The following is a 21,940-nucleotide window of genomic DNA, read 5'->3' on the forward strand; positions in this document are numbered from 1 at the left end:
GTAGCCCTACTCTTTTGATTTCTACAACGTAGCTCAAGAGAAGGGACAGTAACAAGGCATCAAAATCCAGTTCAGAAAGCTTAAAATATATCTAGCTACAATGCCTGAAGAAAACATCAAGGATAACAAGCTATAACTGTTTCGTGCATACAGCTCCCAAGAATACCAAGTATACAGCTCCAGCTCATCATTTGAGCTACAGTATTTCCTACGCATACAAGATTCTTTTTATTTTCCTTACTCCCCAAATGTTTTCCACTGCCCCTCAAAGAATATGCATGCATTTATGGCAACTGATATTCCCAATATCTGAGGAGGAAATATAAAACTACTTTGCAAGTATTTTAACAAAAGTTCATTATGATTTACATGATATTCTTTCAGGACTTACACAATACTGAGAATAGAATCTTTAAGTTTAATGGCATGAACACATTTCCTCCACTGGGCCACTGACGAATGAACATACAGGCTGCAAAGACAAATCAGGAGGGATTAAAAGCACTGGGAAAGGTCTACCAGACAGGAAAAAAACCAAGCAAAACCCCTATAACTGAAATTCATAACCAAAGGGGAAAAAAGTTTTCATCTTCCACTGAAAACTACATATAGACTGTAAGAACTACATGAGCAGCAGAATGGTTTTTCAGAGGCCTAACACTACCAACTCCTTTGCAGATACATCTGCAGTAAAAAGGGCAATATATTTTTCTAGCATAAACTATTGAAAGGTATGGAATTAGACCATAACAACTTCTTTCACTACAAAAAAGCCCAACCAAATCCACAGATAAAAGCATTATCCACCTAAAAGAGCTTGCTAATCGCCTACAATACTTTGAGTTTTCTAACACCTAAATGTAGAAAGCATACAAAGTTCAGGCTCTCTTGAGGTCTTCTTGCACTTAGTCTTGGCTTGAGACAGTTGCCAGGCCTGTAGGCACAAGAAACAAATTTAAAATAATTTTTCCAAATAAATTTAACAAGATCATCATTTTCTTACCATCCATTCTGTGCTCCAAGCCACATTGTCGGTAAAAGGCTACTCATTTTCTGTGCTTCTTCTCTCACTAGATCTTGCTCATTTGGCAAAACTGCAACATCTTTATATAACTCTGACTCAGTACTAAAGAAAAAAACAGTTAAAATACATTGAATAAAGCACACAGATTATAGCCTAGATATTTACCATTGCTCCTAGTTTCTACACTGGCTTTTAAAGTATATAAGGTATTAAAAAAACAGTAATAGTGCATGAAATTACAATGATACATATGAAAACCACAATCACAATTTTTGCAAGTGGACATTTACTTATAGAAGGAAATTTAGGTTCCATTCAAGCCTGGAAGTACTGCTGATATCTCTGGGGAATGGCAGAAGAGAGTCACAACATTAGGGGCATGTGTTAAAAGAAACACTTTTAAAAAACCTGTATGATACTTTTGCACTTGTGTGTGGAGAATGAAGATTCCTGAAGATATGAAATACTGATTACTTTCAAGCTTCTTCTCCACTCATGTAACTACTCACAGAGTGACTATTCTGAGAAAAGAAACATACATTTGAACAACCAGTTGACTGGAAGAAAGGAATGTAATTCTTACTTATTTTGTCATCAAAACAGGGAATTTAAACAGGCCTCTAGATCAGCACCATTCACATGAGTCTGGGAGAAGACTTAGTGACAAACTGATAGACACTCACTACTCCCATTCAGGAGGTGTCTGTACTCAAGTGATACCAGTGCATGGACAAAGGACTTTGTACACAGGTGACCCTTTAATGCAAGCAAAGCACAGAGTGTCTTGTACTAAGACTACTTATATAAACCTCAACACACTTAACAGGAAAAAATTAGTTGTTTCTTCCCCAAGTTGTGTTCCCACACATTGTATTTTCTTTTTAAATACATTTTAAGAGGTATGAGGATTGAGACTCTGTACCTAGGCTGGTACACTGGAGATGCCTCTGTTGTATTCTGCACTCCCAGAGGATCTGTAAAGACGTGCTCTGTGTAGACTCCAGTTTGTGCAATATCAGCAGTGTCTTCTCCTGTCCCTGCATTGACTTCTGTAGCTTCTGTTGCCTCCTCTGCTGTTGGAATGTTCTCATCTACTGAATTACTTTCAGTTGCAATATCTATGAAACAAAAAATTTGAAAAAACTTAACCGCAAGAGAATTCTCAATTACTTAAAACAGCCAGAGGTTGATACTTAAGTGAACAGCTATAATAACCACTCACAATCCAGATTTTATAATCTAAAACCAAAATCAGATCAGAAACACCCAAATTTTAGTAGGCTGCACTGTATCAACAAGTGTCAAATGCATTTCAAGTATCAAGTCAGTGACTGAGGGCACTGATTGCCCTTTAAGTGATTAACCAGAGTAGCAGTGAACAAGTCCAACCACCACACATCCATTAACAATCATATCAAACAGCTCTGAAGGGCAGATGACAGAAAATATTAAGTATGCCTATAAAGTAAGTAGCTTCACTTAAACCTCTAGTAAGACTTCACAAGATTTGAGGCATATATCCACATTCTCTCCATTCATTGGCAAGATCTACATTTCAAGTACTGAATAACTTAAAAGCTCTCTTCAGATCACGCACAAGATAGTGTTCTCTTAAAAGTACTTGAAAGAAGCAATTGTCTATACCCATTTAATATCAGCTCCACAAAGTTTTCAGCTACGATTATACAGTGCAAATATGTCAGACTTACAGGCCACTTCCCACAGACAAGCTATTGCATTGAACACATTCATTTCTCAGCTACACCTCATGGTGTTTGGCCATCCCTGGCATACTTGTAAGATTTTCCTACCTGACTGTTTATCTGTCATGGGTGAGCCACCGTTTGCATCATGAGCTACGGGTGCCCCTGTGATACCCTCCGCAGTGCAGCCAACCACTGTTATTCCTCCTAGCAAGCTGTCTGTTTCTGCGGAGCTGTTGCTAGTCATGCTTCCACACAGAGAGGACTTGTCCACTTGACTGGGGTCTGCTTCTTGAGACCCTTCTTCTCCTGCAGGATAGTCTGTTTCCCTTGCCCCTGAAAGCAATTAAACTCACATGTTTCTTGTGTGGATAAAGGTGAGTCACTTTTCCATCTGGTAACTAAGCTTCAAACTGAAAGTATTCTTGAGATGTAAGCCAAAGCATCTTGCTAACTGAGATTCAACATGCTTATTTTAACACGATCAGCAGACATTAAAGATGCTGTCACAGAGCTCAAAAAGCAGAAGTATTGACACATGCTGCACATCTGCATGTCATATGCCATATTTCAATCTGCAGATTTTTCCAACTAGCTTATTTCTATTTCATATAAATTTTCCATTAAAATTCGTAACAGTGCATATATGCAGGGATACCTATCTACATCTTTATGAAGAATTTAATGGCAACAGATCCTTTGTTCTGGAAGAAAAGCTGGGTTTCTCTTGTATAACCTTCTCAAATAGTTTTAAGACTTAAAATATTTTTCTTGGCTTCATAAAATTTTTATCATATTTTACTATATTTTCTGATGTTTTGATTTTACAAGTTACACAGTTTCAATGGAGCAAAACCTCAAACTTCACTGGAAAGAGATTTCTTCTGAGCTTATTAAACAAAACTGCTTCACTGGAACTAGTACTGCAGACTTCTAGAAGTGTAAGCCAAGAAACAAGAAATCCAAAAGCACAATTAGTTTTGCTCCAAAAATCGTAATACCCTCATATTGAACCTCCCTCAGTACACTATCCCCATACACTTCAAAGTAACAAGGATTCCCCCTACAGGAAGCTCCAAGACTTGCTACTTATCTCCAAGAAGCCGAAGATGTCTAAAAAGCCAACATTTTTATTCTGTGATATTCATAGTTCCATAAAACATTGGCACTATTGCACAATTTATAATACAGCAGACAAAAAAACCTTAGTCTTGATTTCTGACATCTCTCTACCTTTGAGTTAACTGAGGGCAGGAGCCAACTGAAGAGTGAAAGAGTAGAAAAACAGTAGTTTTCCCTACAACACTTTTTGGCTGTATTACAGTAACATTTTATCACACTAATTAACAAATCTTTGTTTTTTCATTGCATCAGGGGATCTGAGTAAGATACGGTTAAAAAGCAGGAGCTAAAACATTGCAAGTCCTTACCTGGTACACTAGCGATACAAAGCACATGAGAATTGCAAACAATGAAACTGTCCAGAATATTTCCTGGTTGATTAGCGTCAATAATGATAACTTTCGTGGCAGAATGTGTGCTAGTACAGATCCAGACTAGACTGGATAATTCTTCCTGATGTTTCAGCTCCTTCTGCTGGTCCTGAAGGAGAATAAAGGCAGAACAGAAGTCAACAACAACAGGAAGGGGAACAAGAATAGAACTGTTACCTTTTATCTTGTATCTTCTCATACTGTCAGCTACAGAAATGTATGTAAATGTAGTAAGCTAAATATCTTTAATGCCATTATAAAATTACATTTAGTTACTTGTTCTCTACGTATTTGGAATGTAAAACTGCCTTGTATTCCATACTTGTGTACAAAATTATAGAAAATAATTATGCTGAACAGTTAGTATATATAGTTATATACTATACACAGTTAAACAAGTATAAAGCTACATAAGAACACTATTTACATGCCAGCTGCCATAATCAGTATTGCCACAGATTGATTTGATGTCCCAAAGCACTTCAAAAATAAGCCTTTGTTTTTATGCCTTTATTATGAATTCCATTCATTTCTTCTTCATGAAAACATGAGGAAAAACACATATTTAAATAATGGCACAGACACCTAAAACTCCTTTTTCTAAATGGCAGTCAGAACATGAAGAATTCTGTCACAAATGTTTTTTAAAGCAGGCAGCACTGGTATAAGCAGTGCATCATCTTGATGTAAAATTGATTTGCTCCTCAGATTTGCCAACAAGCTGGCACACAGGCAAGAACCACAATGTTTTTGTAGTTAGATTCAATAACCCAAATATCGTGGGTTGATGACTACCCAAGGAAAAAAAAAAAAAAAAATCTATTCATTACCAATAAACCTGAGTACAAACCAATTTATTAATCTACAGATATACGGTAAAAGTGTTTAACTTTATGAACTACTCAACATGCCTTACAGTGACCTTACCTTGAGCTCTTGGTCTAGTCTATCTAAGCTACTTTGAGATCCTGTTTGCTGCTTGTTGCCATCTGCGTCCACACCAGTGACATCATTGTAGAATACACTAGCACCAACCACAGACCCACCATCTCGTGTTTTCCCTCCTGATAGGTTTACCCCTACAGCACACCACAGCTTGAAAGAAAAATAAATACTTCACTTAAATGTTAAACTAAAACAAAAGACACGCCTGTTGTTAAATATGCTAAGTAATATCAAAATTATGTATCTGCAGTACATTTTAAAGAATTAAGATTAAGTCATGTACATTTCTGCTGAAGTTTAAATTCTGATTCACCAATGCTTTAAAAAGAAACAACTTTATTTCAAAAAGAAAATAATTGAGTCTAAAATAAAAATATTTGAGCTATAGGTTGTCCAAGTTTCTATCATCACTGTAAATATCCTACCTTCATAGAGGTATCCTTCTCATCTAAAGGTCTCAGGTAAACAGGTACAGGTAAGTTCTTCATCTTATTCTCACCCTGGCCACCATTTGCCACCTAGGCAAAAATAAAAAACAACAGAAAAGCTTTCTCCTGTAAGAGAGGTTTACAGTCTTTGAAATCAGTTGATCAGACTTTGTTAAACATGACTAAGAGTTTGGTATTTTTCCTTAGAAAGACTCTTAACTGCTAAAGTTCAACAAAAGTAAAGCTGGAATCACTCAAACACAAGCTAGGAAATTATACTGTGTTCAAATTCCACAAAACACGAAATTGTTACCACTACATTTGAAAACATATGCGTAATACCTGTTTGTACTTCTGAGGTAGACTCCAGCCAAATGCTTGCACTCTACCATCCTCTTTCTGAACATGTGCTTTCACTTGGCGATACTGCTCCCTCTTCTGCTCTCTGCGTGAGGCTAAACTGGCTTCAGTTCTAGGGAAGAGTCATTATTAAAGAACCTGTTATTTATGCTCTTTAGAATTATTTGTGTAATGGGAATTGCTATTAAACTCAATAGACAAGATCTCTGTGAAGATCACTAGTTTTTCACGTATCACAACAGGTTTCCTGTTGGCTATTTCTAAGGGACCTGCAAAAAACAGGTAAAATCAGGAAGTCTGTTGTCAGTACCATTAAAGAAGATTAAGTTGGGTTCTACGTACCTCTGACAGAAGCTTTAAAAGTTGTAAACAAAAAGGATATATTGCCAGAAAGGAGCACAAGAGAATAAAATACATAATTACAGATATTTGTTAGCCTGACTCATGTGGTTCTATTTTTCCAGTGAACTTAAAAGTGAAAGTATCTGTACAGTTACTGCTTAGCTACAACACTTGCAAATAAAAACGTACCAAGTGCTGCCTCCTGTGCCTAGATTTTATGAAAGGCAGGGAAATTTACCAAATACAATACTACTGCCAGGTACCCAGAGTACTCATCCACTGCTGTGAATTTCAGTCTGCATTGTGCTGATTTTCTTTATGTATCAACATTCACTTCAGGAGAACATTATACTTCACTTAGCAGCATGCTATTTATCCCAGAGGATTAAAAGAGTAAATACTTGATAGAGCATATCTAGTATTATAAATCCAAAATGTCTTACTCTTCACTGAGGAATTCAAAGGCTTTAGATTTGTCACTTGGTAATTGAGATAAGGTGCTGCTTCTTTTCTTGACTGATGGAGTAATATGCGAGGTTGGAGCATTATATTTAACATTGACAGGAGGTTCTGGTTTCTTCGCTGTATTGCTAGATGAACTGAAGAGCCTGCTAAAACTAGAAGAAAAAAAAAAGATGAGAGTTAAGATCTGTAAGATACATCCAAATTTGAATATGCAGGCAAAACACTGCATATGCTAGTCTGCTCAAGCTAGTTAGACTAAGAAACTGGAGCCCAACAGCAGCCACCACACTCAGCAACACTCCCAAAGCACAGAAACTCATGTCAGTAAGAAAAATTCTCAAAGGATTATCCCATTTATCAAATGTAATGGGATCTTTATCTTGAATGAACATCTACAGAGAACCAAAAAATTACGATGTGAACATCACACCTGGAAGACAGCTTTGAGGCATATTAGTTCATGCACAGAGCACTTTAAAACCCTCACCACTTTTTAGGCTAGAAGATACAGTTATCAGCAAGCCACAATTTCAAAAGGATTATCTGACAAATATCTTGTTGTGAATAACACTGTTTTAGATTTAAAGAGCTTGAAGTTAGAAAGGAAAATTTAACAATCAGTAAGCTGTACTTCATACAGGAAAAGGAAGCTGAAATAAAAGCAATCCACACGAGCTATTTGGGTTTTTATTTTTCATCATAAAAAAGAATCCAGAAAAATGTTCAGAACAAAAGTCCTAGTGCATATTCAGCTAGAAAAAAATTACAGCACTTTGGCATTTAACTTCACAAAGTGCACAGCCATTCACTACGTGATGCAGCTTACGATACATTTTGTCTTCAAGAACAGTCTTACCGAGCTGGCATGCTAGGTAACAAGAGGAGAACAGTTAAGACATCTTCATCTGCCAAAAGATAATTAGCTAACATACAAAAATGTGCCAGCTAATTGGTTAGGGTCTTTTATTTATTTGTGCCAGTGAGTCGTGTTTCAATACTTACAACTGCCAAATGCTTGATCTCTTCTTTTCTTGCATGGCTGGATTTTCTCTTGATGCTCTACAAGAAATGAGTTCCAAGTTTACTGAGTAAGCATTAAGAAAACCAACGGAACAGTGTGTAACTCTTATTTAAAAAAACAGGATAACATATCGAAAGTATCAAAGCCTGTTTCTTTGCGTTGCCACTTTTCTGATCAGAGCACAGTATTGACATTCTCACTAGATGAGCTGAAGTTACATAATAAACATCATCCACATTTATTTGCATCACAAACACAACTGGTGAGTGCTTTTCAGACAGAAGAGACAAATCTGTATAACACTTTGCAATGAAAACAGCTAGAACAAAGCAGCAAACTATTTTAAATTCTTCTGCCTCCTATTTTTTTAATATTTTAACCATTTATTTTTATTTTAAAACATGTTATTCTTCAACACATCAGTAAATAAATGATGAAGTGATTTTTCTTGAAGCCATAAATGCATTAACAGAGATAGGAGAGGATTGCTGTAGGAGACAATAGCTATAGGAAAGCAAGCCATGTCTGCCTGGCAGCATGTATTCCTCCTCTCACAGGCTCAGGGTTGCAATGGCTCACAGGGACTGAGGACAACAGAAAAAAAATTAAACGCCACTGTTATACCTGACCAGCAGGCGGCACCAAATGATGCTGTTACCTCTGGACATGCCACGGCTCAGGGGATGTGACAACGAGCAGGACTAAGGTCCGAGGCAGAAGACTTGTTTTTAAAATCATATCTTCCAGACAACTCAATATTCAGGATGCAAATTAGACCAGATCTCCATCTTTATTGCTTATATGTAACAAACCTTGCAGTTTTAAAACTGCTTTCCCCTGAACAACTCAAATCCTTACACATGGCCTGCATGCAATCTGAAGACAGTGTTATTCTTGTTTTGACATCTCAGCTGACAACTGGGCCCACTGCTTTAAGGTATGTGTGCACATACCCACAGGAATTTTTCCTGCCCACCAAATGAATGTTATTTACAATCACCAAGCTTTGTAACTGTTCCAGAACACACACATTGTTTCAAGGGATGCTTATTCTGCGTCATATAAAGTAACACATCTCTACTGAGGTCTCACTGAGAACCCATTTTGATAAGATAACTTGTGTCCAGAATTTAAAAACGAAGTTATTCGTGGGCATGTAGCAAGACAAGCAGAAGGACAGTTAAAGCTTCATACCCTGACCTATTGACCAGATCACGCTGCAGCTAAAAATCAAGCTTGTAAAATCCAAGGAGCTCTATCAGAGATTTTAAGAGCCTTTTACCTTATCATCTCAGTCCATCGGACAGCTTCCTGAAGCTCCATCAACCTCTCTTTATACTGATTTCTTTCCATCAGAACACGGGCCATTTCAACACGAGTAAAACGCTTCCGCTGAGCGGTGGGGACATCACTCTGAACAGACAAAAAAGCAAACATAGGACGAACAAAGGAGCACAGTAGGGCCTTGCAGAGTCAGCCTTTGCCTTCCGGTAAGGGTCAGTTTACGGCACAACTCCAGATTCCAAATCATCTGAGGCTTTGTAAAACTAACTCAATTTTACCTTCCTCTCCTCCTATCCTTTATACACAGTATAATCCGAATAAAAAACAGTTCTTCAAAAACAACGTGACACACAATAATGGGCAGAGAGGAAAAAGAAAACTAGACATGGTCAGTTTAAGGTTACTTGTGCTCTTTAGATCTCTGATCATTTCTATACAGAGGAAGTTTACCACTACTTATTAAGCAGTGAAGTTTAGTAGCACTCACTAAACACACACGAACTCAGGTGCCATTGTGAATTATACATACAAAAACACATATACACCTACGTCATCATCCTCTTTAGCTTTCTGTCTTGCTTCCTCTGCTTCTGCACGAGCTCTAGATACAAAATAAAAACCAGCCACATTAGATACCACAGCGGCGTTTTTTCCTTCTTTTTCACAACCATGGAATTAAACTTACTTTTTCAGCTCTTCCTCCAGTTCCTTATTCTTCTCTTCAAGCTTTTGTTTTGCTTGTTTTACAGCCTCCAATTCACCTTGTAGTACATCCTTCTCACAGGTCAATTCATCCACCTTTGCTATCAAATCATTCTTCACTACATTCAGTGCATTTCTACACAAACATTTAAAATACACCATTACAAGGATGACTATGGTCTCTCTGATTTCATTCTTGAATTTGAAGACCTACAAATTTCTTATGCAGAGATGCTGCAAGAAAATACAACTTTCTAAAACAGGTCAAACCCTCTTCCCCCAAATCTCAAATCCTCAAACACATTCACACCTCTGTATTAGAAAAAAGTATTGATAACTCCAAACAGTTTGGTTTAGAGGTTGAACTCCTCAACAGTGCTCCAGTGCAGTTACAGCTGTGCTCTAACAGCAGGGAGCTGATCTCATTAGAACATAGCCCTCCATTTCTTGTAGCCTTACAAGGCTAGAAGCAGCTTTTGCTTCTTAGCTCCTTAATTTCTAGAAGAATACCAACTATGCTATATATTTAGCCAAATATATCTACAAATTCAAAATACTTATACCACCACTACTCTTAGAACCGAAAGCATATCTGTATAATTTCAGCTTTCTGTATGTGAAGATATAGAGAATATAACAAAACAGAGAAGGTCAGTATTTTTTACATACACATTTTCACTTACTTTGTCTCCAACAGCTGAGTGTTTTCCAAAATAAGGTTTTCAACCTCGCGACCCATTCCTTTCCAAAGGAAACACACACATTAAATCAGCAGATAAAATTGATGTTTTTTATAAAACCTATGTTTTGCCATTGTCTACAACCAGCTTTTAGAATTTTAAATATGACAAACTTGTCAGAAAAAACTGTGAGCTATCTGAAGTTTCAAGACTGACCTACCTTCTACAATTAGCTCTCCCCTCCACCTTCTTCCCAGTCCTGACTTCAATTAAAGCTTAAAGGCAACCCTGGCTAACCATAGACTAGTGGCTAGTGCTACCTCCACCTACTCTGGATATTTTGAAGAGATTACAGTACTACTAAGTCAAAAACAAATATAGCCTTCCTGGAGAAGTATTAGTCCACAAAAAGTTACGTATAAAATGCTCAACTGTCTTTTATACCATGTTAGATACAAAAGTATATCAGTTATAGACATAAGACATGCTGAATTATTAAACTCAGATTGTGAAAGCCCTGCAGATTTCCCCAGAGCAGATGATACCTTACCAAAGAAATTATGGTCTTTAAAGCCCATGCATTCCATGTAAAGCAAAAACAAGAACAAGAAACATTTCATGTAAGGTGTAGTATGAGCGAAGAGCAATAAAAGATTTAGACTTACGAAGTAAGAGTGTATTAAAACAAAGCCACCACCAAAAGTTTGAAGTGGAATGTGATGTGATTAGAAGCAGGATTTATACGTAAGACAGATGTTATAAAAAAGTAATGTTTGTCACAACCATTTTTATTGGTTAGACCTCTTATAAAGATCAGTGACTTAATAAGAGTCTATCTCAATTTTCTGTGAAATAATTTAGAAGCCAGTACTTGGAAGAAATGCTAAGCCATTCAGTAAAAGTTTCAAGTTACTATAGCTAGTCTGGAAAAAAGTGAACTTAAATCCTCATGAAACTGCTACATTATTATTTAAATTTCTGGAAATTAATTTCTCACCCTACTGCTGGCATGCCTAAAATAACAATTTGCAGGATTTTAAAGAGATAAACTTTCAGGCAGAAAATAATTATTTTACATCTTGCACAGCAAAATAATTACCACACTGATAATAGCAGAAATTATGCTAATTAAAGATTAGCACAACAAATTAAAAAGGTATCTTAATGGAGGAGGCCTTTTAAAATACTCTGTGAACACAGTCTTCTAAGCAACTTTGGTAACAGAAGACTTGAGAGATATTTGAACAATTAAAAAAGGTATCTAAAAATAGACATGTAAGTCGAAGTTCCCTCTTTTGGAATTTCTCTTTCTGGGTTTTGGATCAAAATAAATGACATTTAATAGTGAAGGAACTTAGATCAGCTATTGTTACTTTATTAATATCTGGGGAAATCCCCTATGCTACAGCCATCATGAGGTTTTATTCAAGTGGCTATTGATTTTTAAATATTTTCAGTATTCACAGATAAAAGTACCTAGGATCACACTTCCAACAGGTTTCAGGATCCTTTATAATGCAAGAACAAAAACTAGAAAGCCAGAGTGCAAAGACAAAAAAAAGTTACCAAGCAGGGAAAAAATGCAGAGAATGTATTTTATGAGAACAGCAGCCAAGAACGCCTAACTGTAGAAGCAACAGATTTCAAAGAATTTTTTTTAAAAAAGAAGCATACACACCAGAATATTCCCCTGGGTATGCAGCCCAAGAGAAAACAGATTAGAGAATCCCAATTAACTACTTTTACAGAACTTCAAACTAAAGTTTAATGCTCACTTAGAACAGATCCAAATGCTTGAAACACACTGACTATCCTGGATGTAGATGTGACTTCAAAATAACACAGAGTAATCTGGACTATGGTTGTGCTCAAAGTGAAATGATGAATATATAGTAAAACTTTTAGACCAACACATTCTGCATAACAAATGCAGTTATAACACCGTGTTCATTTTGTACACACCAGTGTTTCTAGCCGTAGTTTTATGGTAAATGGTAATGAAGTCAGTGAGAAACTTTTCACGTTATATTAAAAAATATATTCTTTTTGCCCACGGAAAACAAATTTATTATCAGGAAGTCCTGACAGTAATTTGATTTCTTTAAACAATTTATCAATTCGCTACGGGATGGAAGCTGCTATATGTTAATATTTCTTCTCCAGTATCTGTATTTTTGCATGCAGAATGTGTCGTTAGTGGTCCCTGTGAAAACTGAGTGCCTGAGTTTTGGATGAAGTATGTTCCAGCAAGGATGTGGCACTCCTCACTGCTCAGGACTCAAAACAGCAGAGAGTGACAACAGAGAAAAGCCATCCCTCAGACTGGAGATAGGCCCATTACTCCCAGTGAGTAATACTTTGCAAAAATATTATCTACTTGATATAAAATGAGCTTCTGATGGAACACCGAACAACAAGAAATCCAGATTGCACAACAGTTCTAAATAATACCATTAACAACCTGTATTTCTGCCAGGTCAGATGAAAGAAGGAAACAAACTGATGATTTTCTATATACAACACATTCCTAAAACACACAGGAGTTGCATCTGCATTTTATGCATTCCATAGTACCAGCTTTCATTATTTCAAAATGAGGCCTGAACACTGGATATGTATTGTAACAAGCTATTTTTGGACAAGACACTTGTTTAAAAAGATACTTCTTTTAATGACCTTTTTGCTCCTGATCAACTCATATTCCCCAAACCTACATTTTGTTCAGTCAGCACACAAGCAGCAGCAGGCTGCTTAGGGAGAAATGTGGGTTCCCCCTCCCCTTTCAATTAATGGTTTGATTCTCAAATTACCAGCATTGCATTCTGCTGCAATTCTCACTTACATCTTAAATTCCACAGAGAGGTGATAAAGCCAGGCCATTACAGATTGGGCACCATCTGAATTAAACTGCCTAAAACTAGCTCAAGATAAAAATCTTTCCTCAAGATAAAAAACCTTCTGTCAGAGAACATACAGGGAAAACTGAAATAGAGAATAGTGTAAAAAGTGCCCCAAAAGATTAAGGCTGATATCGTTATAGTGAAAGAAAAAACAAACACCTTCTCCTGGTTTTTGCATTCCAATAACCACCTTAGGATGACACTCAAAAGCTTTTAATGCAAATGAATCCTAACAGTAAATCCAGCAAGGATAATTAAGCACTCCACTAACGAGCAAAATTCCTCTTTAAATAACCTTTCTTACCCAGTAAATCTGCACCTTCATCCACATCTCCAATTAGGCCAGAACCCGCAGATGACAGTTCTTCAAAGAGTGACTCTGTATTACGGTCAAATGCTTTGTTCTCTATGCCTTTGGTAGGAGTGCTATTCAAAGAATTAAAACAAGACAAAAAAGCAGAAAGAAAACATTCCCACATTGAAGAAAGTGTTCTCCATGTTTTTACCAGTAGTTCGTTACCCCCCAAAAAACCAGTAAAATTTTCAGCAGCTTTCAGTTGGCTTACAGTCCTAGATTCTATTTTCAAATACTACTCTGGCATCAAGATCCCAGACTTGAGGTAGCTGATGATACTGAGCTGGTCATGAATTTAATAAAATAAAGCATATCAAATTTTGGCATATAAAAATTCAGCTCTGTCAGGACTTAGTCAGCCCAAATGCCTAAAGAACAGACAGGTCAGCCAAACTGTAAGCCATTTAATATAACAAGAACACAAGAGAACCCAATGGTCAGAGATCAAAATAGTCCTCTGGCCAGAAAAGGGGCTCCTTTCACACAAAGATCTTGTGCCATTAACATTCATTATACAAGGTAATTTTTTCCATCTCATCATAAGAAACAAACACACAGACACATAACATACTTGAAGGACTTATGGCTAGACCCTGAATTGTTCAGGGCAGGCACTCCCCCTGCTACTAAAACACTTTTTTTTTTTTTTTTTTTAATGGGGCTTTAGAGCTTTTGAAAGAAATGTTATCCTCCACAAACAAAAGCCTCCAAGGAAGCAGGCTCAGGCAAAAGCATTCTGCCAAGACTGGGATTTCACCATCAGATTCTGATAAATAAATGATGTAACACTTGCAAAGTCACTCATAAATCCAGATTTTAAAGATTTAAGTAAAAACACAAAAGTCTAGCTTGGAAAATGATAGTACCTTGAAACTCAGATCTAGGGAGAAAAGGACTCTCGGTACAGCTCTTTTGCTTGAAGTGTGCAAATATTATTTAAGTATTAAGTCTGCTGTAACATGAAGTACCCTGAAAATTCAACCTGCTGAGGAATTTGGGGAATTAAGGTCACAAAAGTAGGAGATTTATTATATACTGCATGACCTCAGTCTGGTAAAGTTTCTAAACAAGTTGTGAGCTCAAAACTGAAGTCTGGTACCTTCTAAATTGGTCCTCCTAGTCAAATCACAACACACAACTTACCTGGAACCCTTATATCCACTGAGATCTTTATCCATATCCAACTCTGGAGTTGACTCAATGATTGCCTGAACTTCAGATTTTTCTTCATTTTCATTTCCACCTAGGGAAAAGCAAGCAGTCCATCTCCATAAACAAAATCATTGTGATATATGACACTTCCTACACATGGTTGTTACTAATCAATCAACTTAGTAGACTTCTGTTCAAAGATTTATCAAGGCAATTCAATGAGAAGATTTATGGATTTTGATACTCGAGTGCAGACACCCGAATTTATAAGTCTCTCCTGAATTTAAGTGATCCAACAGTAGTTACTGCCCACTGCTTCTACTTCTCCAAGTAGATGGTCTACCTCATCTTGTGACTCTGTGTCTAGACAAGTCCCACGTCTGTTTACAATGACATGTTGTAATTCATTCTGATTCTAGAAAAATAAGGACTAAAACCACTTAGAAGCAACAGGCTTGTATCTCTTACCACTATGCTGTATTCCTAAAAATGAGTCAAAAGCATTTCTCGTTTGTGGCACAACGATTAAAGGAATTTCATAACATTAGGGATGAGGTCATACCTAAGCATTACTAAAAAGTTAAAGCAGCTCACCAGTAGACACATTTCTTGTCTCTTGAGCTACCTGTACTTCAATATTCTTGCTTACGTCCAGCTTCTCATTTGGCATATCTGTGTCCTTTGCAAGCCCTTCAACATCTTCCTTTTGAGGAGTTTCAGCAGGCAGTACAGGTACATCTGAAGCAGCTGTGGATGCTGGCGTAGTAGATTTTGAGCCTGCTTGGCTAACATCAGAGAGCTCATCCTAAAATTTAACATTACCATTCAATCACAAATTAAAGTATTATTACAAGAGTTAGGCATATAAACTAAAGGACAAGCACCAAAACCACTGTATTTTACTGAAGAGTACGCACATCAGCAGGAACAGAAGGAATACATTTAGGCCAGTACTGCCAAATTAATCTTTAGACTATAGCTATGGTTTCAATTCTGTTGAGGTTAGAAGCTAGATAAAATATCCTCTTATTTTTAATACTAATATTTCATTTCAGTTGATACAGTCACACCTTTAAGATGCTTCTCTGTTAAGTCTTCAAAACAATAGGCAGTACTCCCACATAAGTAATCCTTCTAACTGCACAAAGAATTCAGTCTTTCCAAAGCTCTTTGAAAATTTTTAATTGTTCAAAATTGCATGATTATCTTTAAAAAACCCTCTTAAAAAGTAGACATTGAAGCACTGATGCAAAACATGGATTTAACTGGTGAAAACAACAGTATTTGCAAGCACTTCACTCAAACTGTTTCTACGCACTTTCCAGTCTCAACTGCAAAACCCTGGAAGACCTTAGGAATGAGACACTGAACTGCAGTGACTGCTTGTCTGCTTAGATTTCAGATCAACTACAGAACATCAGTAAGTGAGGCTGATTCCTAGCAACAGTTTACATTACAGCAACACTCTATCAAGAGCCTCAAGTACAGCTATTAATCCAGCTGCTGGACTCAAGATTACACTCATTACTCAGACAAGGCTGCATCAGGCTCTGTATTCAAGTGCAGGCTAGACTGTATTTGATATAACTAGAGGCTACTACCTGATAATACTATCAGCCCTTTCCTAGACTTTATCTCCCTGCAATCCCATTTCACTCCTCATTCATTACCAGAGTCATACCAGCATCTAGACGTCTTAACTGACTTAAACAGCAACATAACAGTGAACAAGATCTCTCAGATTTGAAAACAAATTGGTCTGTGTAAGCCAATATTTTCTAGTAGACAGTGTTGGGAAAAAAAAAAATCAAGATAAAACATTGAAGCTGGTATGTGTAAAATAAAGGCAGGATGGTGAATTTTGATTTTAAAAAATATTCTTTTAGGCTTTTGTTTGGGAATCAGAGGTAAAAGTAAGTGTCCTAGATCAGTCTCTGACATTTAAAGGGAACACGTCTTTTAGCTCAGGAAACCAAAACTTGTCAAGAATAAAGCAAGTTTAGATGTTGTGAATTATCAGTTCATTGTAATGCTAGCAACCCTTTCTGAGAAGGAAGTGAAACTGAAATTTAAGGTTATTTAAAAAACAAAACAGACCTGCATATAGACACAGACCCTCTCACTTGTACTTAGTGTAACACTAAGAATTGTAATTTCTCAATTTTTACTTCTGGAACTTCCTGACAAGATAAGATACTAATGTGTGGGGTCAGGGAGGAAAACACACATTCTACTCTATTCTACTCTCTCTATCAGCATAAATTAAAATTTTGCATCTCACAGCTACATCCCCACACAGAATTTGCAAGCCTTAAAAACAAAATTCAGCACTTTCAAGACCTGCCTATCAGTTACTTCCAGTTTTCAACCTTTTTGTAGTAAATTCCAAAATGACTAATTATTAGTATGTGATATTACAACAAAACTATTCAGAAATACAGTCAACTAACGATACCTCTAGAGGAGAAAAATATGTACACTTACCCGTAGTAATAGGATTCAACAAACACGACATATTAAGGTGTTTTATGATGTACATTGTGTACATTCTTTAAAAAAAAAAACATAAAAGAAAAGGCTACACAGTTTACCCAATTGCTTTTTCAGTGGGTGAAGTTCAGCTGCTGGACAATGATTCATACTTCAGCAAGCAGATACAGAAGGGAGGAAATGGTAACCCTTACCAAGGGAATCTGGAGTTCACACAAACAGGGAATAAAACCTCAGAGCCATTGGCTCTGTTCAAATATTTCTACATCTTTGTATTCCGAAAGCATCCCCTAACTGATGCAGCACAGACTGATCACTGACTTTCACACACAAAGCTCAAGAAAAACAGCTTGACAGTGCAAGAGAGAACAGTGAACAGTGCTTTTCTTAAAGGAATTTCAAATAATCCCATCTATTTTACATTTCTGATTTTATTATCTACTGTATTTTTTTAGCTAACTTTTGGAAACTATACTCATTAAGCTGTCATGGATGTTTGTTCTAGAACTAAACGAAAATTAAATGCAATTCCATTAAGTGACAATGAATTAATCAAAATATCAAAGCCTAAGCATTTGAAAGTGAATGCTGCATTGACCTTTTTGGCACTGTTGCCAAAAGACACTTCCTGGAAAAAAAAAAATTAGTTAAAAAAACTGGATAATTAAATCTGAAGCAGTAGCTCATCTGCAATGCTCTGCAGAAAAAAAGCAGAAGACAGTGAATGGTACATAATTTTACGTTGTCTTACAGTGATACCCCAGCAATGTCACTACTGTACAAGCTACAGGATACCCAGCCTTTTCAGTCTGGGTTTCTCCCTGACACCTACTCTTTGTGATACTTTTAGAGGAAACACTGACTGTTAATGAAATGCTCATGCATGAGTGGAAAACAGATGCCTGAAAGCAGCCAAGTCTTGCTTGTGCCTTGTACTTGATGTTAAAAGTATTCAGAGGAAATAAAAGTATTAAGAGAAAAAAAGTTTCAAATGCTGGTCATGACGTCAATACATTGTTATTCAACAGGTTCACTTCAGAAGTACTTTACATTCACAGCTAAGAACCAAATATGCTGCTTTGGACCCAAGGCACTTATTCTGACTAGGTTTGAAAAATTACCGTCTGTACTGTTGCGTAAATTCTCTTTTAGCAGTTAGAAGCCTATTTTACAATATACAGTAACCACTGTAATTTTCTGAGGGGACTGGATGGGATCAGAGACTTCCCTTCACACCTCATCTCCACCTACACTTAGTTATAAGTAAGTTTTATTTCAGTCAGCTCCCCTAAAGTCTGTCAATTTATTGGTATTAAATGGCATAGGACAATGGGAATAGGACAAATTTAGGACCAAAAATGGTCATAGCCAAGAGTTTGTTAAGTGACAAATTTTTAGATCCAAACTCCTGTTGTCACTTTGATATGTTTATAATTAACCATTACTTACACTTCCCATTATCTCCATATGACCTCTAGGCAAAAAAACCAAACCAGTCTGGGTTCCAATTATTTCTGGACAGCTTCTTAATTCTTCCCTGCTAGGTATTAAGTTCACTTAGGAGGAAATTCCCCTTAAGCTATATGCTTTTTCAAAAATAGCAGTACATCCACAGTCTTCCAAAAAACCTCATGAACCTAAACACAGAGAGGCTTTACACATTCCAGAGCTCTTCACCCTGCAGGTCCCTCCTGCTGTGTTGTTGGTCACCCTAGTCCCAACTGCCAGATTCATCACACTCCAACACCACTCCCCCATTTTACCATTTCTGCAGCTTGTTCTATGCCACCCTCTCACTGTTGGAACACAGAACAATTGCAGGAATTACAGCCAAGCTACACGTAAGGGAAATAACAGGCTAATTTAGGAAAGTTAGCTCATTCTCAACTCTGCAGTATACCTACACTATACGCCTCATAGTAGGCAGAGGCTGCGTTAAGAGTATTGCCTGTGCAGTAATCAAAGCTTTCCTTCTAAAACAATATGAAACCAATAGACCCATTTACACTATGTAGTTACGTATCTTGTGTAAAGAACAAGTGACTGACCTTTGGAAAGGGTCCTTAGTCAGAAAGAAAAAAACCCTCACTCCGGTAAGACAAGACCTAGCCAGTATTACTGCTCACTTGGAAAAAGCAACCTAAACTCTATTTTTTCCAGTAAGTTCATCTAAAGCTCATTTGAGTAAGCAACATACTTGGCTTACACAAAGATAATTAAAGGTTTTCCCTCCTCCCCTTCAACTTGCTTTTTCTCCCCACCAAGGATCTATAATCTGTTTATGAGTTTCTCCTAACACACAAGGCAGCCAAACCGAGTGCTCACCTTCAGACTTGTGTGGGACCGTGGCTGGCTCAGCTCATGGAATTTCCAGTGCTCTGACCCAGGCGTCTCCCCCGCTTCTCTCTGAGCTTCAGGTGTAAGTAGTGCATCTCCTGGAGGTAATGGGAAGATGCCCAGGGATATCGGACGCTCCTTTCTGTTTGAAAGAGATGGAGGTTTCATCAGTCATTTTAGCTGTGACACATTTTCCTATACACCTCTGAAATCAGCAGGGAAGTGGTAAAATTATAGGTTCAAACATCCATACACTATGGTCTATTAAATATACAATGTAGCATACACAGTTTGTATTAACAGCACCTAATAATTCCTCATTTCACATTATTTGATTGCAAATAGTCTATTCCACAGCTTTAGACAGCAGTTATTGATTGCACTGCAGCTAATCTATAGTAAACAAGAGTTTTACAGAAATAGAACACAAACAGGGGTGTAGAATGAAAATGTTTCCTTATTTCAGACTAAATTAGTTTTCAACAGCCACTCTTAAAAATACTGGTTTGCAACATTTTTTTTTCCCCAAGATACAGCACCACATAACTTCAACAGCCAACAGCTAAACCATTAACTGAAGAATTTGCAAAAGCTGTAAACAATCAGCTTAAAGTCCCAACCTTTCAAAATGTATGGTATTTTTCTTCTGAAGATCACAGGAATTACATGGATTTGTGTAATTGAAAAAAAACTGGGTTAAGGAATTACTGATGTTAAAACTAGCCCAGCCAAAAATTGTGCAGTTCTAACTAGGATGAGCTCGACACCCTACTTCACCCTAAAGCTGCACAAAAGCTTGTGCCAGTAAGGCAAATTACTTCATCCTAATTCTTTACCATCTCTGCTATCTTTATCACTTCCCTATAGCAAACAACGTTGGGACATTCCAAAGCTTCGTATAGTGACCCTCCAATAAAAAAATCCCCAAGTCAATCTTGCTGTCAGTAGTGTGATCAGCGAACAAAAAGATTAATTCTTCCTGCTAGCAAGAGACAAAAACATTGTGTAGAATGCAATTCATAGGATTCTACAGCCAGCCCTGAAAAGGAAAAATATCAGCCAGGCATAGAATGGAGATAAAACAAAGTATTTGTTCAGTCAGAACAATGAAATACAGAAAAAAAGGACAGAATCACAGGTTTAAGTATACTGAAGACAGAAGGTAAAAGTATACACAAGTGATGGCAGAAAATTATGCTTCTCGAGAGAAAGCACTGTCTGTAAGTACCCCTGCAGAGATAATCCAGACAAAATATTAAAAGAGATCTCACATTTTAGCATTATAAAAAGTCAGATACAACCACACTTTCTTTTGCAAGGCTTTTCAGAGGTTAAATATAACCTAAGCAGAATTCTCTACAAAATTAGTAACAGCGTATAACTTATATGAAAAGGAATGTTTAAAAGCAAAATCCATGCATTTTCACTTTTTTTTTTGTTTACAGAGAAAAAAGATAGTCAAGAAAGGATTAGCAATTAAGCAGTAAACTCCTTTTGGTAAATTTTACATCAACAAAAAACAACGTTCAAATAGCAATTTTAACTGGCATGAACCTTTCCAGTACGCTTGTACAAAGATGCTTCTTGTCACCAAAATCTTTGCAATGAATTCTCACATTGTATGTATCCTGGCCTTTCATAAATATTATTTCAAATCAGGTTGTTAATTCAGTAGTTTAACAGAGCAAAGTAGGCAGCAAAGTAAAGCAAATGAGACAGGGTTACTAAATAAAAAGCATCAGATACTGTTCCAGCATCTTCAAACTAACTGTGCTGAAAAGTCTTCACGAAAAATAGCCACAGAACTAAACAGAATTTGATCCCAACGATTCCCTCTATTGTAACAGGTTCTGCCTTTCTTTAGATTTCCCACAACTCTAATGTGTGTGAGGAACAAAAGACACACCACATAAGCTTAGATTATGTCAAAAGACAGAATGAAACCATTTCATTGGTTAAGAAGTGCAGCAACAAAAAAAGGAAAAAAGCAGCCCTTCAGTGGAAAAGAAAGCCAGCGATAAAGCATGCATTGTGAAGGGCCCTTTGCTTTGGAAAACGCCTCCCGCAGAAAGACAGATTTGCTTACTTGCAGGATATGCCACAAAGCTTATCATCTTTGCAGTCGTCAGAAGAAAGAATTTAAACAAAATGGGTACCAAAAAAAAAGTTCACAACTGACATCTGCTTTTCTGCAGAACAGTTTTAAATAAATTCTATAATGAACATATTTTGAGGGGCTAAAACACAGTTCAGGTGCAT

At 36.9% G+C, this 21,940-nt stretch overlaps 1 protein-coding gene across 7 annotated transcripts in view; it reads right to left on the reverse strand.

Moving 5' to 3' along the window:
• The window catches only part of SPAG9 (sperm associated antigen 9), a 64,747-nt gene that overhangs the window by 13,198 nt on the left and 29,609 nt on the right, over window positions 1-21,940 (reverse strand). For 4 of the 7 annotated variants that reach the window (XM_074922329.1, XM_074922328.1, XM_074922334.1 and 1 more), the window contains 18 exons: window positions 19,670-19,823; window positions 15,449-15,659; window positions 14,846-14,945; window positions 13,652-13,773; window positions 10,451-10,508; window positions 9,751-9,903; window positions 9,615-9,666; window positions 9,064-9,194; window positions 7,763-7,819; window positions 6,739-6,912; window positions 5,936-6,065; window positions 5,591-5,683; window positions 5,148-5,315; window positions 4,158-4,329; window positions 2,836-3,063; window positions 1,947-2,142; window positions 1,004-1,126; window positions 392-472 (listed from right to left, as the gene is read on the reverse strand). In XM_074922329.1, coding sequence (XP_074778430.1) covers window positions 392-472; window positions 1,004-1,126; window positions 1,947-2,142; window positions 2,836-3,063; window positions 4,158-4,329; window positions 5,148-5,315; window positions 5,591-5,683; window positions 5,936-6,065; window positions 6,739-6,912; window positions 7,763-7,819; window positions 9,064-9,194; window positions 9,615-9,666; window positions 9,751-9,903; window positions 10,451-10,508; window positions 13,652-13,773; window positions 14,846-14,945; window positions 15,449-15,659; window positions 19,670-19,823 — 2,403 coding nt within the window. Of the gene's footprint in view, window positions 1-391; window positions 473-1,003; window positions 1,127-1,946; window positions 2,143-2,835; window positions 3,064-4,157; window positions 4,330-5,147; window positions 5,316-5,590; window positions 5,684-5,935; window positions 6,066-6,738; window positions 6,913-7,616; window positions 7,629-7,762; window positions 7,820-9,063; window positions 9,195-9,614; window positions 9,667-9,750; window positions 9,904-10,450; window positions 10,509-10,997; window positions 11,013-13,651; window positions 13,774-14,845; window positions 14,946-15,448; window positions 15,660-19,669; window positions 19,824-21,940 lie in introns of all 7 variants that reach the window. The other 3 variants (XM_074922327.1, XM_074922332.1, XM_074922330.1) reach the window with 2 other exon arrangements.

Source organism: Athene noctua, chromosome 18 (assembly GCF_965140245.1).
Source record: "Athene noctua chromosome 18, bAthNoc1.hap1.1, whole genome shotgun sequence".
In the NCBI taxonomy this organism is placed as follows: Eukaryota; Metazoa; Chordata; class Aves; order Strigiformes; family Strigidae; genus Athene; species Athene noctua.